General features: G+C 41.9%; 1 protein-coding gene across 2 annotated transcripts in view; it reads right to left on the minus strand.

The window, feature by feature from the left end:
* The window catches only part of Epc1 (enhancer of polycomb homolog 1), a 105640-nt gene that overhangs the window by 41578 nt on the left and 43633 nt on the right, over positions 1–20429 (minus strand). For both annotated transcript variants that reach the window (XM_045149471.1, XM_004668165.2), the window contains exon 2: positions 443–602. In XM_045149471.1, coding sequence (XP_045005406.1) covers positions 443–602 — 160 coding nt within the window. The remainder of the gene's footprint in view (positions 1–442; positions 603–20429) is intronic.

Raw genomic sequence — 20429 nt, forward strand, 5'->3', positions numbered from 1 at the left:
AGCGCCACCGACGCTGCCCAGAGGAGCACACCCTCACGGGAACACCCTGCTGGAGTGCGTGAGACAGCTACCATGGCAAGTGCTCTGTTTTTGTCAGACAGATACCTCAAATACTTCTTACGGTATTTGAGATGGGGTCTCAGGAAGCACAGGCTAGCCTTAGACCTGCTATGCAGCAGAGGATGACCTTGATTGCATCCTGATTCTCCAGTCTCTACATCCTAAGTCACAGCATAAGAATGTGCCGCCACACCGGTTTGCCAGGGATCAAACCTAGGGCTGCATACATGCTAGTCAAGTATTCTACCTACCAACTGACCTACATGCCCAGCCCCTCAAATACCATTCTGAAAGTGGTAGCTGGGCTCTACTAACTGGTGCTTGTCCTTATAGCAGACACCTAAGATCACTGTGAAAGACGTGACCACTGCTAGGTACTTACGCTGTATGTGAATGAGCTGCTTTGGCATCTTGAATTCCCCAGGATATATAGATTCATAGTAAGCAATGTTACTTTCTGCCTCTGGAACTGGTATAACCATATTATCCCTCTTCTCGCCATACACCTGCTGTGCGGAAATAGCCCGCTGAAGATGATGTTCCTAGAAAGAGGAAAGAATATGTAAGATCATGTGATTAAAAGCAGTAAATAAGATATGTAGCCTTACAATGAAATGTCTGTCCATTTTTTTTTAAATAAAAGGAATTTAGCATTTGCCACCATGTCTGGTTTAACAATGGAAATTTCTGAAAGAGATACTTTATTGGATTCAGCAAAAATTTTCCCACTTAAGTCAGTATGATTCAAGAATAGTTCGTTTATTATTTTTGTAGCTTCCTAAGTAAAGAAAACTAGAGTTGGGCATGGTAGGCACAAACCCACAATCCTAGCACTTAGAAGGCTAATACATGGGAGGATTGCTTTGAGTTCAAGGCAGTTTGAGTTCCAGAGACCTTACCTCCCAAAATAAAAGAACAAACAAATAATATCAACCTACCCACTGTCTACATATATCTACTTCTATGAACATGAAATAAAATTGCAAATGAAGGGTTGGACATATGGTTCAGTGGTTAAGGAGCTTGCCTGCAAAACCTAAGAACCTGGGTTTGGTTCCCCAATACTCACATAAAGCCACACATGCATCTGGAGTTCATTTGCAGTGGCTATAGGCCCTGAGGCACCCATTCTCTTTCTCTCTCTCTCAAATAAATAAAGTATTTACAAGAAGGCAAAGGGGCTGGAGGATGGCTCAGTAGTTAAAGTGCGCATCTCTAAGGCCAAATGAACCATGTAAGCCAGATGCACAAGGTGTTAGGCAGGTGGCCATGGTTCACCTGTTCTCTCTATCTGCCTCTTTCTCTCTCACAAATAAAATAAATAAATAATAATATATATATATTTTTAAATTGGGGCTGAAGAGATGGCTTTAGCAGTGAAGGCACTTGCCTACGAAGCCCAAGGACCCAGGTTCAATTCCCCAGTATCCACGCAAGCCAGATGCATAGGCTGGTACAGTGGCTACATGCCCAGGCACACCCATTCTCTCTCTCCATCTGCCTTTCTCCCTTCCTCTCTCTTTAATAAATAAGTAAAAATTGTATTTATTTATTTTTTCTTATTTTATTCATTTGAGGAGAGAATGTGTGTGATGGAGCCTCCAGCAACTGCAAATGAACTCCAAATATATGTGCCACCTGTGCATCTGGCTGGTCCTGGGGAATTGAACCTGGGTCCTTGGGCTTTTCAGACAAGTGCCTTAACTGCTAAGCCATCTCTCCAGCCCTAAGTAAAAATTTTTTGAATTTAAAACAACAAAAGAAAAAACTTGTAAGTGAAAATAGGATTATTTTTGTTTAGAGTAGGAAGAATACCAAATAGTTGTGGTGGTTGGATTCAGGTGTCCCCCACAAACCTAGGTGTTGTGAATGCTGGGTTCCCAGATGATGGAGACTTGGGAATTAACACCTCCTTGAGGCAGTGTATTGTTGGGGGCGGGCTGAAGGGTGTTATAGCCAGTTTCCCCAAGCCAATGTTTGGGCACACTGTCCTGTTGCTATTGGTCAGGGGGTGATATCCACCCTCTGTTCGTGCCATCATTTCCCCCGCCATCATGGAGCTTCCCCCTTGAGCCTGTAAGCCAAAATAAACCTCTTTTTTCCCCCCACAAGGTGCTCTTGGTTGGGTGATTTCTACCAGCCATGCAAACTTGACTGCAACAGTAAAGTGGTACCAAAGAGTGGCATTGCTGTTAGACACCTGATTGTGTGGCTTTGGCCTTTTGGAGCTGATTTTCAAGAGGAATGTGGAAGGATGTGAAACTTTGGCCTAAGAGATGCCTTGCAGTGCTGTAAGCTTCATGGACTATTCTGGTCACAGTTGAAAGACCTGAATGCAATAAGAACTATGGACTGTGAGGTTTGGCTTCTGAGAGTGAGAAACAGCTTTGCTTGAACTGGGGTAGAAGCAGTGTATGTGAGAGGCTTGCTGTTATGGCTGTGTCCTGAGAAGTTGTGCAGGGTTGCTCTGTGTAGGAATGAACTAGTGTGAGCCGAGGGATATGGCACAGGAAGAAAAATATTTGGGTGAACTGCTGCCAATTCAGCTGCAATTGAGAGATTATAACCTTTGAGATTGGGCCAGCTGACCTGCAATGGGACAACAGGAAGAATGTAGACTCTTTTGAAGGGGCCTTCATGCTCAAGAAGTGTCCTGTTCTTCAAAGCCTGCTTTACTCCCCTCTGGATTATTAAATTTGCCCCCTACCTGGTATTGTGGAGTATAAGAAATGCAGGAAAGAAAGGGTCATTGAGTTTGCAACACGGTCTTGTCTTTTGGAAATGGCCAAGGACAATGTGAAGCAGGTTTGCTGGATGCCTGCATGGAGACCTGATGAAAACATGAGGATGAACCATGGGTTTCAGTAGACACCCAGTGGAGATGCCGGGACCATGAGATGGCTGCTAAGGAGAGCTGCCATCCTGGGATGAAGTTTTCCAGGACTGTGAGTAGGCTAGCTGGAGGGGTGGAATTGGAACTCCAGAGACTTGTTGCTGGTTAGAATTATTGGACTTGGAGATTTGTTGCTGACTAGAGTTGTTGAAGTTACAGAGTTTGATGTTTGCCCTGTTTTAAATCTTGTACTGGTTGAATATTTCTTTGCAATGCCCAATGCCATCTTTTGCAGTGTGAATGTTTATTCTGTGCCACTATGATTTTTTGGTATTATGGCTTAGTTAAAAGACCTTGGATTATGGGGATATTTGCACATTATTGGGACTGACAAAAACTATGGGGACTTTTAAAGCTGGATGAGTGCATTGTATTTTACATCATGTATGATTATCAGTTTATGGAGACCAGGGGAGGAATGTGGTGGTTTGATTTAGGTGTACCCCATAAACTTAGGTGTTCTGAATGCTAGGTTCCCAGCTGATGGAGATTTGGGAATTAACACCTCCTGGAGGCAGTGTACTGTTGGGGGCAGGCTAAAGGGTGTTATAGCCAGTTTCCCCAAGCCAATGTTTGGCACACTCTCCTGTTCCTGTTGTCCACCTTATGTTGGCCATGGGGTGATGTCCATCCTCTGCTCATGCCATAATTTCCCCCTGCTATCATGGAGTTTCCCTTCGAGCTTGTAAGCTAAAATAAACCTTTTTTTCCCCACAAGCTGCTCTTGGTTTAGTGATTTCTACCAGCAATGGAACCTGACTGCAACAATAGTAAATCCAGGTTTAAAAAATCTAAAGTAGGGCTAGGGAGATGGCTTAGTGGTTAAAGGCACTTGCTGTCAAAGCCTGCAATCCCAACTGAGAGTCCCCAGTACCCATGTAAAGCCCAGGAACAAAGTGGCACACGTGTCTATAGTTTGCTTGCAGCAGGAGGCCCTGGCGTGCTCATGCACACACCCTTTCTGTCTCTTACCTTGCAAATAAAAGAAAAAAAAGTCACTTTAGTATTTATTGAACACTGTAACTAAATATAAAAAGTTCAGCTGTTTCCTGAAGATAACACCTATCAGTGAATGTGTTTTTGAATAAATCTACTTGTACTGCGTAGGCTATCATTCTCACACCGCAGTCACAAGGATACAAATGTCTAACTATTAATCTAATGAAATCTAATAAAACATTTTGATACTATAAAAAAGCATAATCAGGGTTTAATTTGCTACTAAAATAAACATTTTATTTGCAAGCAGTGAGAGACAGAGAAGACAGACAAGACAGAAACAGCAAGCAAGTGTATGATACTGGGCATGCCAGGGCCTCTAGCCACTACAAACAAACTCTAGACACATGGGCCACTTGAGTGTCTGGCTTTATGTGGGCACTAGAGAATCAAACCCAGGTTGTTAAACTTTGCAGGCAGGGGCCTTAACTGCTGAACCATCTCTCCAGCCCAGATTTTTAAATTACTTCTTAGAGCTTTTTAAACACTAATGCCAGTTGTGATTTTTTTTTTAGTGTAACGTGTATGTATGTTCATGTAAACAACTGAGAGTCTAGTTTAATATTTTAGTTTATTGCAGGCATTTTATAAAAATAACTGAAGGGGGCTAGAGAGATGGTTTAGTGGTTAAGGCATTTGCCTGTGAAGCCTAAGGTTCGATTTTCCAGGACCCATGTAAGCCAGACGCATAAGGGGGCACATGCATCTAGAGTTTGTGTGTAATGGCTGGAGACCCTGGCATGCCCATTCTGTCTTTCTTTCACACTCTCTACCTCTTTCTCCCTCAAATAAATAAATAAAATATATTTTAAAATAACTGAAGAAAAATAAAAAGGCTAAACTAAATGAAACATGTAAAAATTAATTTCTATTGCTCTGTAAGAAATACCAATAAATACTGTCAAACAAAAAAGAGCCATTCAAGTTAATTTATGTAGGTTCCTAAACAAAGATGAAATTATGTTCATTAATTCATTAAATTTCTATTTAAGCAAATAATGACCTTGATTTTAACACAGCTGTAACATCAACTGAACCTGTATTTAGACCATTTTTAGTTCTTATAGCTTATTACAAGTAAAAAATATATCTATAAAATCCCTTTTGTGTAAGTGATGACTCATTCTGTAAAAAGCACGGCTTGAGAGGTTTAAGTCTGTTTATACATCAAGCGAGACCCCGCTGCTAGCTGCACAAAGCGGCTCAGGGGGGATGACTTCCTCCCCTATTCTCCACGCGCGCAACCCTGTTCAGGAAAGGAGCACTGCTCTGGCAAGTGTTCTCTATGCTGCTTTCTGTGTCTGCACACAATCCTGGCCTGGCTCTTTAAGAAAGCCATCTGTCTGTTCCTTCCTCCCACCTTTTGTCGATTTTTCACAAAATAGAGCCCAGTTAACATACAGTTCAGACCATACAGTTTCCCTATGCAAATTCTTCCAATTTCTCAACTTAGAATAAAAACCAAGGTATTAATAAAAATATTTTTAAAAATTAAAACAAAATGGGGCTGGAGAGATGCCTCAGTGGTTGATTCCCCAGTACCCATGTAAAGTCATTGGTGTGTGTGTCTGGAGTTCCTTTGCAGTGGCAGGAAGCTCTGGCACACCCCTGCTTTCTCCCTTTTCTCTGAAACAAAATAAAAATATATTTAAACACATACACACACAGTCCTCACAACTGTTTACAAGGTTGGTCACAATTTACACTCCTTTTTCCTGCTATTTCTGTCTTTGTTCACTCTGCTCTAGTCATACTAGAGTCCTTACAAGAAAAGCTTCCTTCTCTTGACTCCTCCTCTTACACAATCATTCCTTACCAGCTATATCATCAAATGATGGTGAAGACTTGGAGTAACTAGTAGTCATATACCTCCTATGAGAAAAGACATGGCAGATGTGATGACATCAAACACACACAATCTATATGGCCCAGCAAGTCTGCTCCTAGCATTTATTATGCACACAGGACGCAAGCCCATAAACGAGTAAGGATGTTCGGAATGATGTTCAAGTGGCTGGGAGATGACTCAATGGTTGTGGCACTTGTTTGCAAAGTCTGCAGGCCAGGGTTCAATTCCCTAGCACCCACATAAAGCCAGATGTAAAGTGGTGCATGCACCTCTGATGCCAAGGAGCCTGCCAGTATTGGGGACTAGAGCCAGAAGAATCTGAAGCTCCTGGGCCAGGCAGTCACCCATTCTGTTTGCAGCAAGAGCCCTGTGTCAAAGAAGATGGGAGTACGCATAGACACCTTAAAGTCGTCCTCTGACTTCTACATGTGTGCTGTGGCACACACACCCATATAAATAAATAAAATCATAAAAGGAACATTTAAACAGTTTTGTTAGCAATAGCTTCAAATTGCACACACTCAAGTGTGCTAGGCTTAATAGCTCAGTGGTAGGCCATATGTGAAGAGCAGGGTTTGATCCCCAGGGCTCAAAACTAAACCAGCCTCCTTGGGCCCAAGCAGGATAAACAAACTATGTATAGTCAAAAGCAGAGTATGATTCCAAAGTGAAAAAGGCACAAATTGCACACACGACGTAAGTGAAACTTTAAAAAAGCACACATACTATAGGGTCTAAAAACCGCACCACACACAAAAGCACAGTTCTACAATAGGCCAAATTACTCTACAGTAAAAACAATTCGTCACAGTAGTTGCCTAGGAGGCAGAGGGACAGGAAGCAGACCGTGGAGGAGGAGGAGAGTTCTCTGGGATGATCATGTTCTATGTCTTGGTGAGGGTTTGGGTTTTATATATATATATATATGAATGTTGTAATTTAGCTAATACATACCATTTGTAAATTTGGTTGTATTTAGCATGAAAAAGTAATTTAACATTTACTATTTTTTTTTTTACAAGAAATAAACCATGAAAGGTGCTAATTCTATCATTGTATAGTCATCCTCCCACTTAAAACACAACATTCCACAATGACTTTTATTTCCAGAGTCTAAAACAGTACAGGAAGACTTTGACTGAAGTATATGTAAAACAGCCCAGTTTTGTTATTTCACCACTGAAACAGAGCACTGTGTATGTTTTTGTACGCAGTGAGCTGGGAGCTGAGGAAGGATGCTCTCCTTCATGACGGAAGTCTGACCATGATGCGCCCTCCAGCTACCTCTTACCTGTTCCCTGTGTTGTGTCTATACAACAGCCCCAAGAACCAATAACCTGTTTTTCAGACTTGCAAAAACTGAAAATACCAACTAGGCAATGGGGACAGATGTATACTTCTAGCCCTCCTGTGATGGGAAAATGCCCACAAGTGTGGGAGCCCCTACGACTATCTGGTTAGGTCACCTTCAATCAGCTTCCCTGTAAGAAGGGTCCTGGATAAAGAGCTTCTTTCTTCACTTGGAGCTGGCTTTTGTTGTATTCCTTGCCTTGACATCGTGTCTCTTGACTCTGCTGGCAGGTGTCTCTTTACAAAGCAGAGGACTTAAAGTTACTTCTTCAGTACAACCTGCTGCTTGGGGAGGGAAGGGTTTATTTCTGCTTGCGGTTCTGAGGGGAAGTCTACCATGGCGGAGAAAGCAAGGTAGAGAGGGAAGTAGAAAGCACAAGAGCACAAGGGGCTAGACTGTGACACTCCACAGCCCAACCCCAGTGACATGCCTCCTCCAGCAAGGCTCCACCTCCCAAGTGTTCCTCAACCTTCCTAACAGTGCCACTAACTGGGATCAAGCATTCAAATGCGAGTCCATGGCAAAGGTCTACATCCAAACCACCATAAAGTTCAAAGGCAAATTATTTTTGACCCTGCCTCTGTTCCCATCCCCCACCTGTCCCTTATGTCCCTTGGCGTGTGTTGTGCTCACTCCTATATGCTGTGACCTTTAGCAATGTCAAGGGGCATTGTAAAAGTAGTTTCTTTTTACTCTCAGGAAAGGCACAATCTAACTCTAACATTTTTCCCCAAATTAAATGTAGAAATTAATTCAAAAAAGGTGGGGATGGAGAGACAGCTCCATGGTAAAAGGCACTTGCTTGCAAAGTGTGCTGGTCTGGGTTTGATTCTCAGCACCAACATAAAGCCAGATGCAAAGTGGTGCATGCATCTGTAGTTGGTTTGCAAGTGGTAAGAGACTCTCACACACTTCAGTATGTGTATACGTACATGTGTGTATGCATACAGAAGTTAAAAAAAAATGAGGCCCAAAAGCTTTTCAGAGCTAGAATCTTCATAGTGACAATTTTCTGTCTCTGCAATAGTGGTGGAAGCTACTCTTCTTTCGTTTAAACCTACCACTATTTGGTTTGTTTTAACCCAGGCAGCCAAATGTAACACAAATGCTTTATTTTCTTTTTGCTAAACCTGCCTCCAGTAGCAACAGTGTCTAATGTAAACTTGACTGAAAGCAAACACTACTGCCTTCAGCCACCTTTTGCAATAAACATGGTTGAGCAAGTATCTCTAAGGTAGTGAGAAGAGTCCTTAGGATAAAGGCCTAGGAGGGCTACAGCTGGATCACATGGTAAATCTATTTTTAGCTGTCTCAAGACCCTCCACACTGATTTCCACAATGGCTGTACTAGACTACATTCCCACCAACAGTGTAGGAGGGTTCCCCTTTTTCCACATCCTCGCCAACATTTATTGTCATTTGTTCTCTTTTCTTTTTTTGTTTTTTCGAGGTAGGTTCTCACTCTAGCTTAGGCTGACCTGGAATTCACTACGTAGTCTCAGGGTGGCCTCGAACTCACAGTGATCCTCCTACCTCTGCCTCCCGAGTGCTGGGATTAAAGGTGTACGCCACCACGCCCAGTCCATTTGTTTTCTTGATGATAGCTGTCCTGATAGGAGTGAGATGGCATGTCAAAGCAGTTTTAGTTTGCATTTCCCTGATGGCTAAGGATGTAGAACACTTTTTTACATGTTTATATGCCATCTGTATTTCTTCTTTTGAGAACTCTCTATTTAGTTGCACAGCCCATTTTTAAACTGGGTTGATTCTTACTGTTTTGCTTTTGAGTTCTCTGTGTATTCTGGATGTTAACCCTCTGTCAGATGTGTGGTGGCAAAGACTCCCCGTCCTGAAGGAGGTCTCTTTGCTCTACTCAGTGTCCTCTGCTGTACGACAGCTCGGTAATCCCACGCGGCCCGCGGCCTCCCTCACACTTATCAGGTGACTGAACACAACAGGCCGGAAAGAACAGACCCGAACCAGGTCAAAGCTGCAACCCAGCACTTGGGAGATGGAGGCCTGAGGGTCAGGACTTCAAGGCCACACAGCATGTTTGCAGGTAAAGTAGGCTGCGTATCACTATGTTTCAAAGGAAAAAATAACATGTCAAAAACATTGACATAATAAAATACTAAAAGTACATTTAAATACTCAGGGGTAAAGGGACCATGATGTCATAAATTGTTTATGAAAATAAAGGGTGTGTGACAGAGAGAAAGATGCTCAAGGGAGGAAGAAGGCAGGGGAGAAAATAAATCCAGTGGGGCAAGCAATGTGTTTAAAATTGTTGTGTTTATTTACAAAGTATGTAGAATTCTACGTACTGTTCCATTTCTTGCAACTTCTCTGTAATGGAAATTATCTCCAAATAATTTTTTTTTGAGATAACAGAAAAAGAAAAAAAAGTAGACTCTCTGTTGGCACTTCTTCCAGAACTGTGACTCTGTGATCATCAATCAGTGAACGTCCCTCACTTTCTCTCAGGACTGACTCAGAGTGCGCAGCCATGCTGCATCAGTCACGCACTGACAGCAAGGCTGAGTCATTCTGGTAGACTGTAAGGCGATAAACCCTAAAATATTTACTGTCAATTCTTTAAAAGAAATATTTATTTAAGCTGGGCATGGAGGTGCATGCCTTTAATACCAGCACTCAAAGATACTGAGGTGGGAGAAGTGCTGTGAGTCCAAGGCTAGCCTGGGCTAGAGCTAAACCTTTCCTGGAATAACAGAACAGAACAAAGAGAGGGACAGAGGCAGATACGGAGAGAATGGGTGTGCCAGGGCCTCTAGCCATTGCAAAGGAACTCCAGACACATGTACCACTTTGGGCATCGGCTTACGTGGGTACTGGGCAATCGAACCTGTGTCCTTTGGCTTTACTGGCAAGCACCTTAACAGCTAAGCCATCTCTCCAGTCCCTACTGTCAATCCTTTACATCCCAGACCTTCGACATGGAACAGTGTGCTTGTAAAAAGTGATGAGAGGCAGCCTGCAGCACGCTCAATTACACACAAGGTAAACTTGACAAAGAGGAAAAACAATTTATTAACTAATAATTTTATTACGCTTAGACTTTATGGTACGGAGTCTTTACCTAAAGATGTGTTATTGTACCTCTTTATAGGGAAAGTGAAGCTTTCAGCCTGCATGGTACTAGCTACAGTAGTACCATGGTCTCTCTACTGTGGCATAATGTCTCCTTGTTTTCTTTTGCTTTCCCCACCTGGGTCTGAGACTGGTTGGTACTCAGAATACTGAGAGAAGCCAAGAGGACTTTAAACAGCTGAAGAAACGACCAATGGCTGCAAGGGACCACTGAGAAGTTGCAGCCCATTTAAGAAAACAAAGCAAGTTTCTAACTCCACTCAGGATTCTCTTGAGTAGGTCTATTTGGTGAGTACTTACTCCTAAGGCCGGTATATATATATGCATATATGCTGGTTTGAATCAGATGTCCTCAATGAACTCATGTGTTTTGTATGCTTGGTCTTCAGCTGGTGGCATTTTGAAAGTGGAGCCTTGCTGAAGGAGGCTGTTGCTGGGGGCAGCCTCAGGGCTGTTAGAACGAGCTCTGCCTTGCCCAGAGCTCAGCTTGCACTCTTGCTGCTATTTTTCCACCGCCTGTGGCAAGATTGTGATGTCCAGTCTCTGCCCTACCATCCTCTTCCCTGCCATCATGAAGCTTTTCCTTAAGCCTGTAAGTCAAAATAAGCCCTTTCCTCCCATCAGCTGCTTTTTGGCTGGGTGTTTAATCATGGCAACAAGGTTCCCTATAAAACACACACATGCTTCCCTGTAACTAATTACTCATTAACTCAAAATGTATTCAGGTTAACAGTTACCACTGCCATATGTAGAAACAAATAATCTTTTTTTATAGAAAGTTAACCAGCAAATATGAATTCCTTAAGAGTCAACTTTTAGTGCAAAGGAAATTAGGAAGGAAGTCACTTGGCTTTAAATTAGGTAGTCTTATGAAATTTACTTTGCTATTATAAGAGAAGTCAGAGGATGATGAGTTACCATTCAGTGGACGACTCCAGCTGAAACAGGGTCAAGTTTGACTAAATCTGAACATGCTTTGTTTTATCAAAAAGTTTTGGGCTAGGGGCTGGAGAGATGGCTTAGCGGTTAAGCGCTCGCCTGTGAAGCCTAAGGACCCCGGTTCGAGGCTCGGTTCCCCAGGTCCCACGTTAGCCAGATGCACAAGGGGGCGCACGCGTCTGGAGTTCGTTTGCAGAGGCTGGAAGCCCTGGCGCGCCCATTCTCTCTCTCTCTCCCTCTATCTAGCTTTCTCTCTGTCTCTGTCGCTCTCAAATAAATAAATAAAATATTTAAAAAAAAAAAAAAAGTTTTGGGCTGAAGAGATGGTTAAGGTGCTTGCCTGCAAAGTCACATGACCCAGGTTCAACTCCCCAGTACCCATGTAAAACCAGATGCACAAGGAGGCAAGTGTGTCTCGAGTTCAGTTGGAGTGGCTGGAGGCCCTGACATGCCCATTCTCTATCTGTATCTGTCTTGAATAAATAAAATATTAAAAATATTTATGAAAATAGTTTTATCTATTTTGTTTTCCAGTCAATGTTGCAAACATGACTTATTGTTATATGTGTTTTGTTATAGACTTTGTTTAACCCAAAAAATTTTAAGAATGTATAAATATGAGATTTATGCATGGTCAAGAAACCGTGGGATGCTGGGGAAAAGTGATAGTTCAGTTTATTCTTTTATTTTCAGAATAAAACTAAAAAAATTTCAAATCATTTGCACATGTATGGGTACATGTACCAGGGTCTCTTGCTGCTACAAATGAATGCCAAATGCTTGTGGTCCCTTTTGTGTCTAGATTTACAAACAAGTGCCTTTCTTTAAACAATAAGCCAGCTCCCTAAAACTAAAAAAAATCATCACACATCTCTTCTATTTCTCAGCTAGCACCAAGTCTTTGGTTTTAGTGAAATCTTAATACCCCAGTCACTTCTTACATTTGTAAATAGTACTTTATTATAGTAGTTATAAAAGGGGATCTGACAATCTCAAAAAGTGTGCTCTTCATTTGCTCATACTTACCCTCCCTTTATTTATAAACACAGATGAAAATAAATCATGTTTGATAACTTCAAATTATGCTATGTAGCTTAGTACTTGGTACTATAAATTCTTTTTAAAAGTATAAAATGGTATATGAATAAAATTTCTTTACCAAATAAAAAGCATATAAGAGTATATTTTGGGGCTGAAGAGATGGCTCAGCAGTTAAAGCAGTTGCTTGCAAAAACTAGTGGCCTGGATTTGATTCCCCAGCACCCATGTAAAGCCAAATGCATGCACAAAGTGGTGCCATGCATCTGCAGTTTGCAGTGGCAGAAGGCCTTGATGTGTGTGTGCGCACTCTCTCTCTTTCTCCCTTTGAAAATGAATAAAAATGTTTTATCAAAGTATACTTAAAAATTTACTTACAAATGCATACTATACTTTAAAAAGTATATAAAAATACAGCATATGAAAGTATCCAATGGTAAACACTGATCAGAAATGTGGATTGGGAATTCTAGTTTTGCCATTTAACTTTGAGTTGAGTCCTTTAAACTTCAATTTCCTCTTTCTTTCTGTTTTTCAAGGCAGGGTTTCAGTCTAGTCCAGGCTGGCCTGGAACTCATGAGGATCCTACCTCAGCCTTCTGAGTGATGGGATTAAGGTGTGTAGTGCCACACTCAGCTCCAATTTCCTTTATATTATAATCAGTTAATTTGTCATTATAAAATAGAAAAAATATATAAACTTCTTGACACAGTACCTAGCATTTCAAAAATTTATTTAATGTCTGTTTTCTTAGTGATCATGGGCAGAAAATGCTACCTAACATACAAGGTTTTGAGGTCTAACAATAGTTATATTCATAAACCCTTGGTACATGTATTAATCTAATGACACGTGATAATAAATAACAGCCTAAAGTATTAATAGGAATATTTGTAATTACATGGTATCAATGAACAAGAATAATTCCAAATTTATCATGTTTCCTTCAAAGGTATTTGGTAGTAGTCAGTTTCAATGTTACTGGGACAAACAGCCACAAAAACAGCTTATAGGAGGAAAGGGTTTATTTCAAGCTTACGAATTCCAGAGGAAGAAGCAGCTGGCTCACTTCCATAGATCCAAGCAAAGCCAGTAACAAACACCTTAGGGCAAGACTTAAGACCAGCCCTGTTAAATACCTCTTCCTCAGTAGGGCTTGCTCACTGGCGACTCAAGTTTCAACCCTGAGTCTATGGGGCCACACATTTAAACCACGACAATATTCTTGTCCTACTAATCTTTTAAAAACATATTTTTATTTATTTACTTGCAAGCAAAGAGGGGGAGGGAGGGAGAGAATATGTGTGTATGAATATGTGCACCAGGACCTCCAGCAGCTGCAAACAAACTCTAGATGCATGTGCCACTTTGTGCATCTGCCTTCTGGGTACTGGGGAATAGAACCCAGGTCATTAGGCATTGCAGGCAAGCACCTTAACCACTGAATCATCTCTCTCCAGCCCTTGTCCTTCTAATCTTAAAGAGTAAATATTTTAAACTTACACTTAGGGCTGGAGATATAACCCAGTCAGTGGGAAAGCACTTGTGCAGCATGAATGAGGTCCTAGGTTCAATCTCTAGTACTACAAAAAACAAAAAGCTCCTATGTAATTTAAGGTAAAATTTATTTTAGCTCATAATTCCCACATAATTTTTATTGGAAAACTATCACTGTTAACTATTAGCCTCTGAAGACCACCAAATCCCATCTCCTATGAAAAATTCAGGAATTATGCATTCTACAGATTATAGTGGTTACATCAACATTCAGGAAAGAAGCAGCTCTCTGCACCCTTGAACACAAGAGAAAACACTGCAGCTGAGTCACAGGGAGTCTGTCCTCATGGCTTCCCAACCAGTTAAGCAGCAATTCATTTCAAATGTTACTTACATCACATGTCGTCCAACAATTTGTATGAGAAAATTCATAGGAAATTTTTCATTTGGGGAGGAAGACAAAGGAATGGCTGCAAAACTTAAGCACATCTACAATGGCTCCAGGGTTAATCTTAATGAACTTATTCTCTCTCATCTTAGTTGGTGTTTATAGCCATAGGAGGACACTGCACTTCTTGGGTTCATAGCATCCTTAAAATTTAATTTCTTTCTATATTTCACAGAAGAGATGGAATGCCTCATATACTCCTTCCAGATACTATTTTAAACAGACTTCTTACAAAGACATCAAGTAATCCATGCTGAATATAGAAATTAGGATCCCACTGAATCTGGTAAGAATCAAAGGCTGGTTCTACCAACAGAGGAGGGGGGAGGGAGGAGTGATCGTACATACTGACAGTGCTGGGCAGCCCTTTCTTTTATACTCTATAAAGGCAAGTTAACGTTCCAATAATAAATGGTGCACAAACCTGGGGCTATAACACTGATTAATTAACAGTTCATTTTAATATCATTTCTGATAATATCAACCACAGCATAGTTTCTAGCATTATTTATATTAAAATCTAGTCCAAGCTATGATCAGAATGCAAAATTTATTTTTTAGTTGAAAAAAAGAAAGATTAAAAACTTACAAGGGATAAAATGACCCACTTTAGACACATCTCTATCTCCGTTCACAAAGGTTCTCTAAAAACAAGGTCAATCAGCACACTGCCCAAAATACCAACAATAGTTCACCTTTTTGCCCCAATTAACAAAAATCCCCTCAAGGTGCCATTCCTCAATTACTTCTGGGAGGATTGCACTTTCTGGCCCATTGTGGGTGCGCAAGGCTAGGTGAGTAATCCTGGTCAGTTCACTGTCAAAGTGATCCACATTACACCAGGGCAGAGCATTCACCTGGTGGTAAAATAGTGGAGGCCTTCAAAAGCACTCTACCAGCATGCCTGGGATGGTGAGCGATCACTGCAGCAACCTGTGCTGACCCAAGAATGTGAGCCAAAAGGTGATACACTAAGACTTGAAGTTGTTTGTTATAACCTGGCCTAGCCTAACATGAATATGTAAGGCACCATTACAACAAAAGACCAAAGAAAAAGGAGAGATACAGATAGACAGACAAACTAAAATAGATGCCACTAGTGGATTTCACTGGGTCTGGCAGGTTCACAGTACTGGTAGGAGTAACACATGAGACACAGAGTGGAACTGCCACCAAGAGTGACCAGTGACACCCAGACTCCAAATTAACTGATAAATGTTTTCACCTTGCAACAAGCAGGTTGGAAAGCATTTCAGCTTCTACCCTCAAAGGAAGGTGATAGAAAAGGAAGAGCCTCTACAATATCAACGCCAAAAGCCACAAACAACAATGGACCAGGGCAACCTTTTCTTTTCTTTCTTTTGGTTTTTCAAAGTAGGGTCTCATCTAGCCCAGGCTGACCTGAAATTCGCTATGTAGTCTCAAGGTGGCCTCAAATTCACAGCGATCCTCCTACCTCTGCCTCCTCAGTACTGAGATTAAAGGCATGCGCCACCACACCTGGCTCCAGGGTAGCCTTTGCAAAAGGACAGGTACAGTACCCACACCTAGGGTCAGAAGTCCTTGAAGTTGGACTGTGGGTATTTTGCATTGTTATGGATTAGAAGCCACAGTGCCTCTGTTACCATCATCTGCCCCTGCTACTGCAGTGTGCACTGGGATGGGGGAGGGTGAGGATAAATTTTCATTTGCACAACTCCAGATCACATACCTAGTCCTGATATACAGAATCAAGTACATGACCTGGAACTCCAAAGGCTTCATGTCGGATGACCTTGCTACATGGAGGAGAAAAGTCTATTGCATCTCTGAGAAAAGTGAATTAAGTCTTTGGTTAACCACAAGGGCAGATCTATGATTAGTACTGTCTCTCAAATATTTGTGTTTCTGGCTTTTGGTCATATGCTAGAATTCTTGGTCTGTATGGTTAGAAAGATATGTTACCTCCAAGACACAAAACAACCTAAAATATTGGAATGGCTCTGGACCTGGTCTATGGACTTTGAAGAGTCTTTCCTGAAGAAACAGTTACAAAAGCCTTGCAGTGGGCCACACGGCTACTGGAGGTGAGGGCCTAAAAGCGAAGTAAGTGCTACTGGAAACTGGAAGGTATCTTCCATTAGGAAGGGGAAGAAAGCTTGATTACAGTCTCTTTTAGCCATGTGAAAAGTAGAACGTTTGCCTAATATACTGGGTGACAGAATGAAGGAGACTGTTGTCTTCTGTTCTACGTGGTAACAAATGTGAACAAGTAAACCAAGAGCTCCTAAGCAACTAGCCAGGCTCCATGGTTTGAAATGTGCACTCTGGGGGTCACAAACAATCTGAAAGTTTATGAACAGATTCTGAGCTAAGATCAAATTCTGGACTGCCAGAAAAACATGATCCAAAAACTATGGCAGTAACTGAAATCTTTTTTGTGACAGGGGTTTGTTATGTAGCACAGGCTGGCCTCAAACTTGGGATCGTCCTTCTCAGCAAGTGCTGAGTTATAGGTGTGTGTGTGCCACTCTGCCTCCACTCATTTTGCTAATCTTTTAAGACAACTGGAGGATCAATGATGGTGCCTTAAGAGTACTATTTGCTTCACAGATTATTTAAACTAAGTAATAGGGTTGTGGAGCTTAATGTTTTCTCAGTACAAGGTGGGGCTGCAAGTTGGGCATGGTGGCTCATGTACTTGGGAGGTGAATGTAGGAAGATCAGAAATTCAAGGGTCATCTTCAGCTACAAAGCAAGTTCAACACACACATACATACACACACTGGTCATTTAAGAAGAGATAAGAAATAGTAGGAGGGACCATCAGAGGCCCAAAATCTTGGCAAGAGGTAAGTCCTTGGTTGCAAATGTGGTGCCTATCATGAAAGACACATAATTAAATGCTCAAAGAACACAGCTGAGTCACGGTGAATTGCATCCAAGTGAGACTCAATCCAGGAGCTTGCAAACCTGCCTGTGTCTATTTCAGAACTGGTATGGACTGGGAACTTCCTTGTGTTCTCCCTGCCCACAGAACAGGAATGTACAGTGTTATCCTAAGTTTGACTCAGTATTACAAATATTAAGGATAGATAACACACTTTACATTTTAGCATTATAGGTCAATAGGAATTGTACTAGAGAAGCTGAACTTGAATCATATCAAATCAATTGTACTGAATTTTATACACATACCCTGGACATCCTATGGAAACTAAACTGAACATGTTCATGTATTTGAGAACCACTGCAGAAAGAAAGGAGGAGAGGTAACAGATATTCCCTAACATTTAAAAGTTCATCCTGCTGGGGGTGATAGTGCATGCCTTTAATCCCAGCACTTGGGAGGCAGAGGTAGGAGGATCGCTGTGAGTTCAAGGCCACCTTGAGACTCCATAGTGAATTTCAGGTCAGCTTGGGCTAGAGTGAGACTCTACCTCAAAAAACCAATAATAATAAAAACAAGAGCTCATCCTGAGTACTGAGTGTGGTGTACATACATTCTTTGTAAGGATACTTATGGAGCCAGGCCTGGTGGTACATGCCTACAATCCTAGCACAGAAAGCAGAGGCAGGAGAATCTACATACCAAGAGCCTGCCTCACCCCTCAGTACTTATGTTACTGTGCAGCAGGAACCAGACAATCTCCTAAAGTTCAGAGGCCACTAGCGCATCGCAGTGGAGCAGCTCTTGCTCATACTCACACCATCTCTGGCTGCAACACGGTTCCTTAGACCTCAGCTTCCAACAGAAGGGCATCTGTGATGACTCATTACCCACAGAGCCAGAAACTTAACAAATCACGCTGGCTCTTACCTGCATTCTCATCTCCATAGCTTCCAGTTTGACCCAATCTTCTGTTCTTCCCAACTTCTCAAACTCTTCTATCCTCTGTTCTCTAAAATGCAGGCATCACCACTTCCAGTGCTCCCTCATCTTGTTCGATCTGGTCTGGCAGTGTCTGCCAACCATTATTCCTCACAGCTATTTGTTTTCACATATCCCACACTTACAGACAGGACAATATCCAACCACCCTCAGAAGTTCATGGCATTGTTTTCCTCCAAGTTGTCCCATGTACACTCTTATCAAATATCCCACATGGTATCACTCTTAATGACAACATCTCATACCATGACCAACACACCCACCCTGATCCTTCTCCTTTCTCCATCTTGGCCACTACTCTAAAATCTAAACCCATTCTTTAACCAGAACCCTTCTTTTTTAATTTATTTGCAAGCATGGGGGGGGGGAGAAGAGAAGAGAAGAGAAGAGAAGAGAAGAGAAGAGAAGAGAAGAGAAGAGAAGAGAAGAGAAGAGAAGAGAAGAGAGACAGAGAGAACGGATGCACCAGGGCTTCTAGCTGCGACAAACTCCAGATGCATGCGCCACTTTGTGCATTTTGCTTTACCTGGGTACTGGGGAAGTGAGCCCGGGTCGATAGGCTCTGCAGGCAAGGCCTTAACTGTGGAGCCACCTCTCTAGCCCAACCAGCACCCTTCTGCCTTGATTTCTTTCACCTACTCAAGCCCTCCTTTCTCTTACCAGTTCTGTCCTGTGTTCTGTTCTGATGATCCCTGTACCAGTTTTCTACACTTCGTTAGTCCACGGAGGTGTTCTTTCTTTGTTCATTCAGTTTAGATTCCATGGTCCAACATGGTCATCTGCTTCACAAATAATTTTGATTCCTTTCTCTCTCTCTCTTCCTTCTCTGTACTTGTAGACAAACCTCAACCTTACATAAATAAATCCTACTACCTTCTTTGTGCTAAATCAAGTCAAATTCTTTATTTTCATTCAACTGTCCAAGCAAGGGACTGGTCTCACTTTAAAATGATCACAAATATTAGGCCTTCCTTTAGCAAGTTCATCAATTCTCCATTTTTCCATTAAGATTTCTCATAGATACCTAAGTTCCCCCCTCACAGAGGATGACCTCACCTCATACTTCATAGAGAAATAGAATCACAGAAGACCTCACACCCTCATTACCAGCTGCTGTGCAGTCTTTCTCACACAAGCTGCCTCTTCACTTACAGGTGGGAGCGAGGGGCTTGGTGTACTTCTCTAGTTAGTAACCAAGCCCTTGAAAACGGACCCAGGAGACAAGAAATGGATATCAGCAGCAAAATCCCTGAGTCAGGAGGGCACGGGATTGTTTCACCCTTTTTAAAAATTTTATTTTATTCTTATTTGAGAGAAAATGGGTGCACCAGGGCCTCTGGTCACTGCAAACAAATTCCATATGCATGCGTCCCCTTGTGCATCTGGTTTACATGGGTCCCGGGGAATTGAACCTGGGTCCTTAGGCTTTGTAGGTAAGCGCCTTAACTGCTAAGCCATTTCTCCAGCCCATCATCTTTTTATTTTTGTTTTTTTTTTTTGAGGTTGGGTTTCACTCTAGCTCAGGCTGACCTGGTATTAACTATGGAGTCTCAGGGTGGCCTCGAACTCATGGTGATCCTCCTACCTCTCCCTCCTGAGTGCTGGTATTAAAGGCGTGCGCCACCATGCCCAGCTCCATCATAGTTTTAAATGGAACCAGTCTGTTACACTGGCTCTAATAACTTCTAATTATAACTTCTAATGATTACTAATTTTATTATTTCTGTCTTATTCTTTCCTAATACAGGTCATGTTTTACCATTCTTTACATGTCTAATATATTTTTTTTTCCCGTTTTACTTTTTTTGGTTGTCTGAGACAATGTCTTGCTATGTAGTCTAAGGTGACCTCAAACTTGTAGCCATTCTCTTGCCTCAGACTCTCACGTGTTGGGACTACAGGTGTATACGTGTCACCACACTTGGATCCATGAATCCTGAGTAGATGCCCAACACCAGTTTCATGCTGCCAGCGGGCTCTGTTAGCATGCCTTCGGACAGTTTTAGTCTGTTCTAGAACACAAACTACCTTAATTTGAGATTTTTCTGTCATAGGATGCTGCCAGGCAGTATCGGGGGATTCCCCACCCTATGCAATCTGCAAATTCCCCAGGCGATCTTGGGCTCTACTTCCTTTCCTTCCAGTTACGCTACTATAATGTTCTAGGGGTTAAAATAAATCACTTGCACATCTCATAGTACCTTCCAGCTTTTTATGCTCTGTATCATGTCAGAGGCTACTCCAAAGCATTACCTGTCCCTGGTTCTCCCTTTTGACCTTCCTGTAATGGTGGGCTTTCCTTCCTACCACGTCACCAAAACAGGTCAGTGGGACACAACAAATCAAATCAGTCACTTTCCCATACTCCTTTTCTCA

Source organism: Jaculus jaculus, chromosome 5 (genome assembly GCF_020740685.1).
Source record: "Jaculus jaculus isolate mJacJac1 chromosome 5, mJacJac1.mat.Y.cur, whole genome shotgun sequence".
Classification (NCBI taxonomy): Eukaryota; Metazoa; Chordata; class Mammalia; order Rodentia; family Dipodidae; genus Jaculus; species Jaculus jaculus.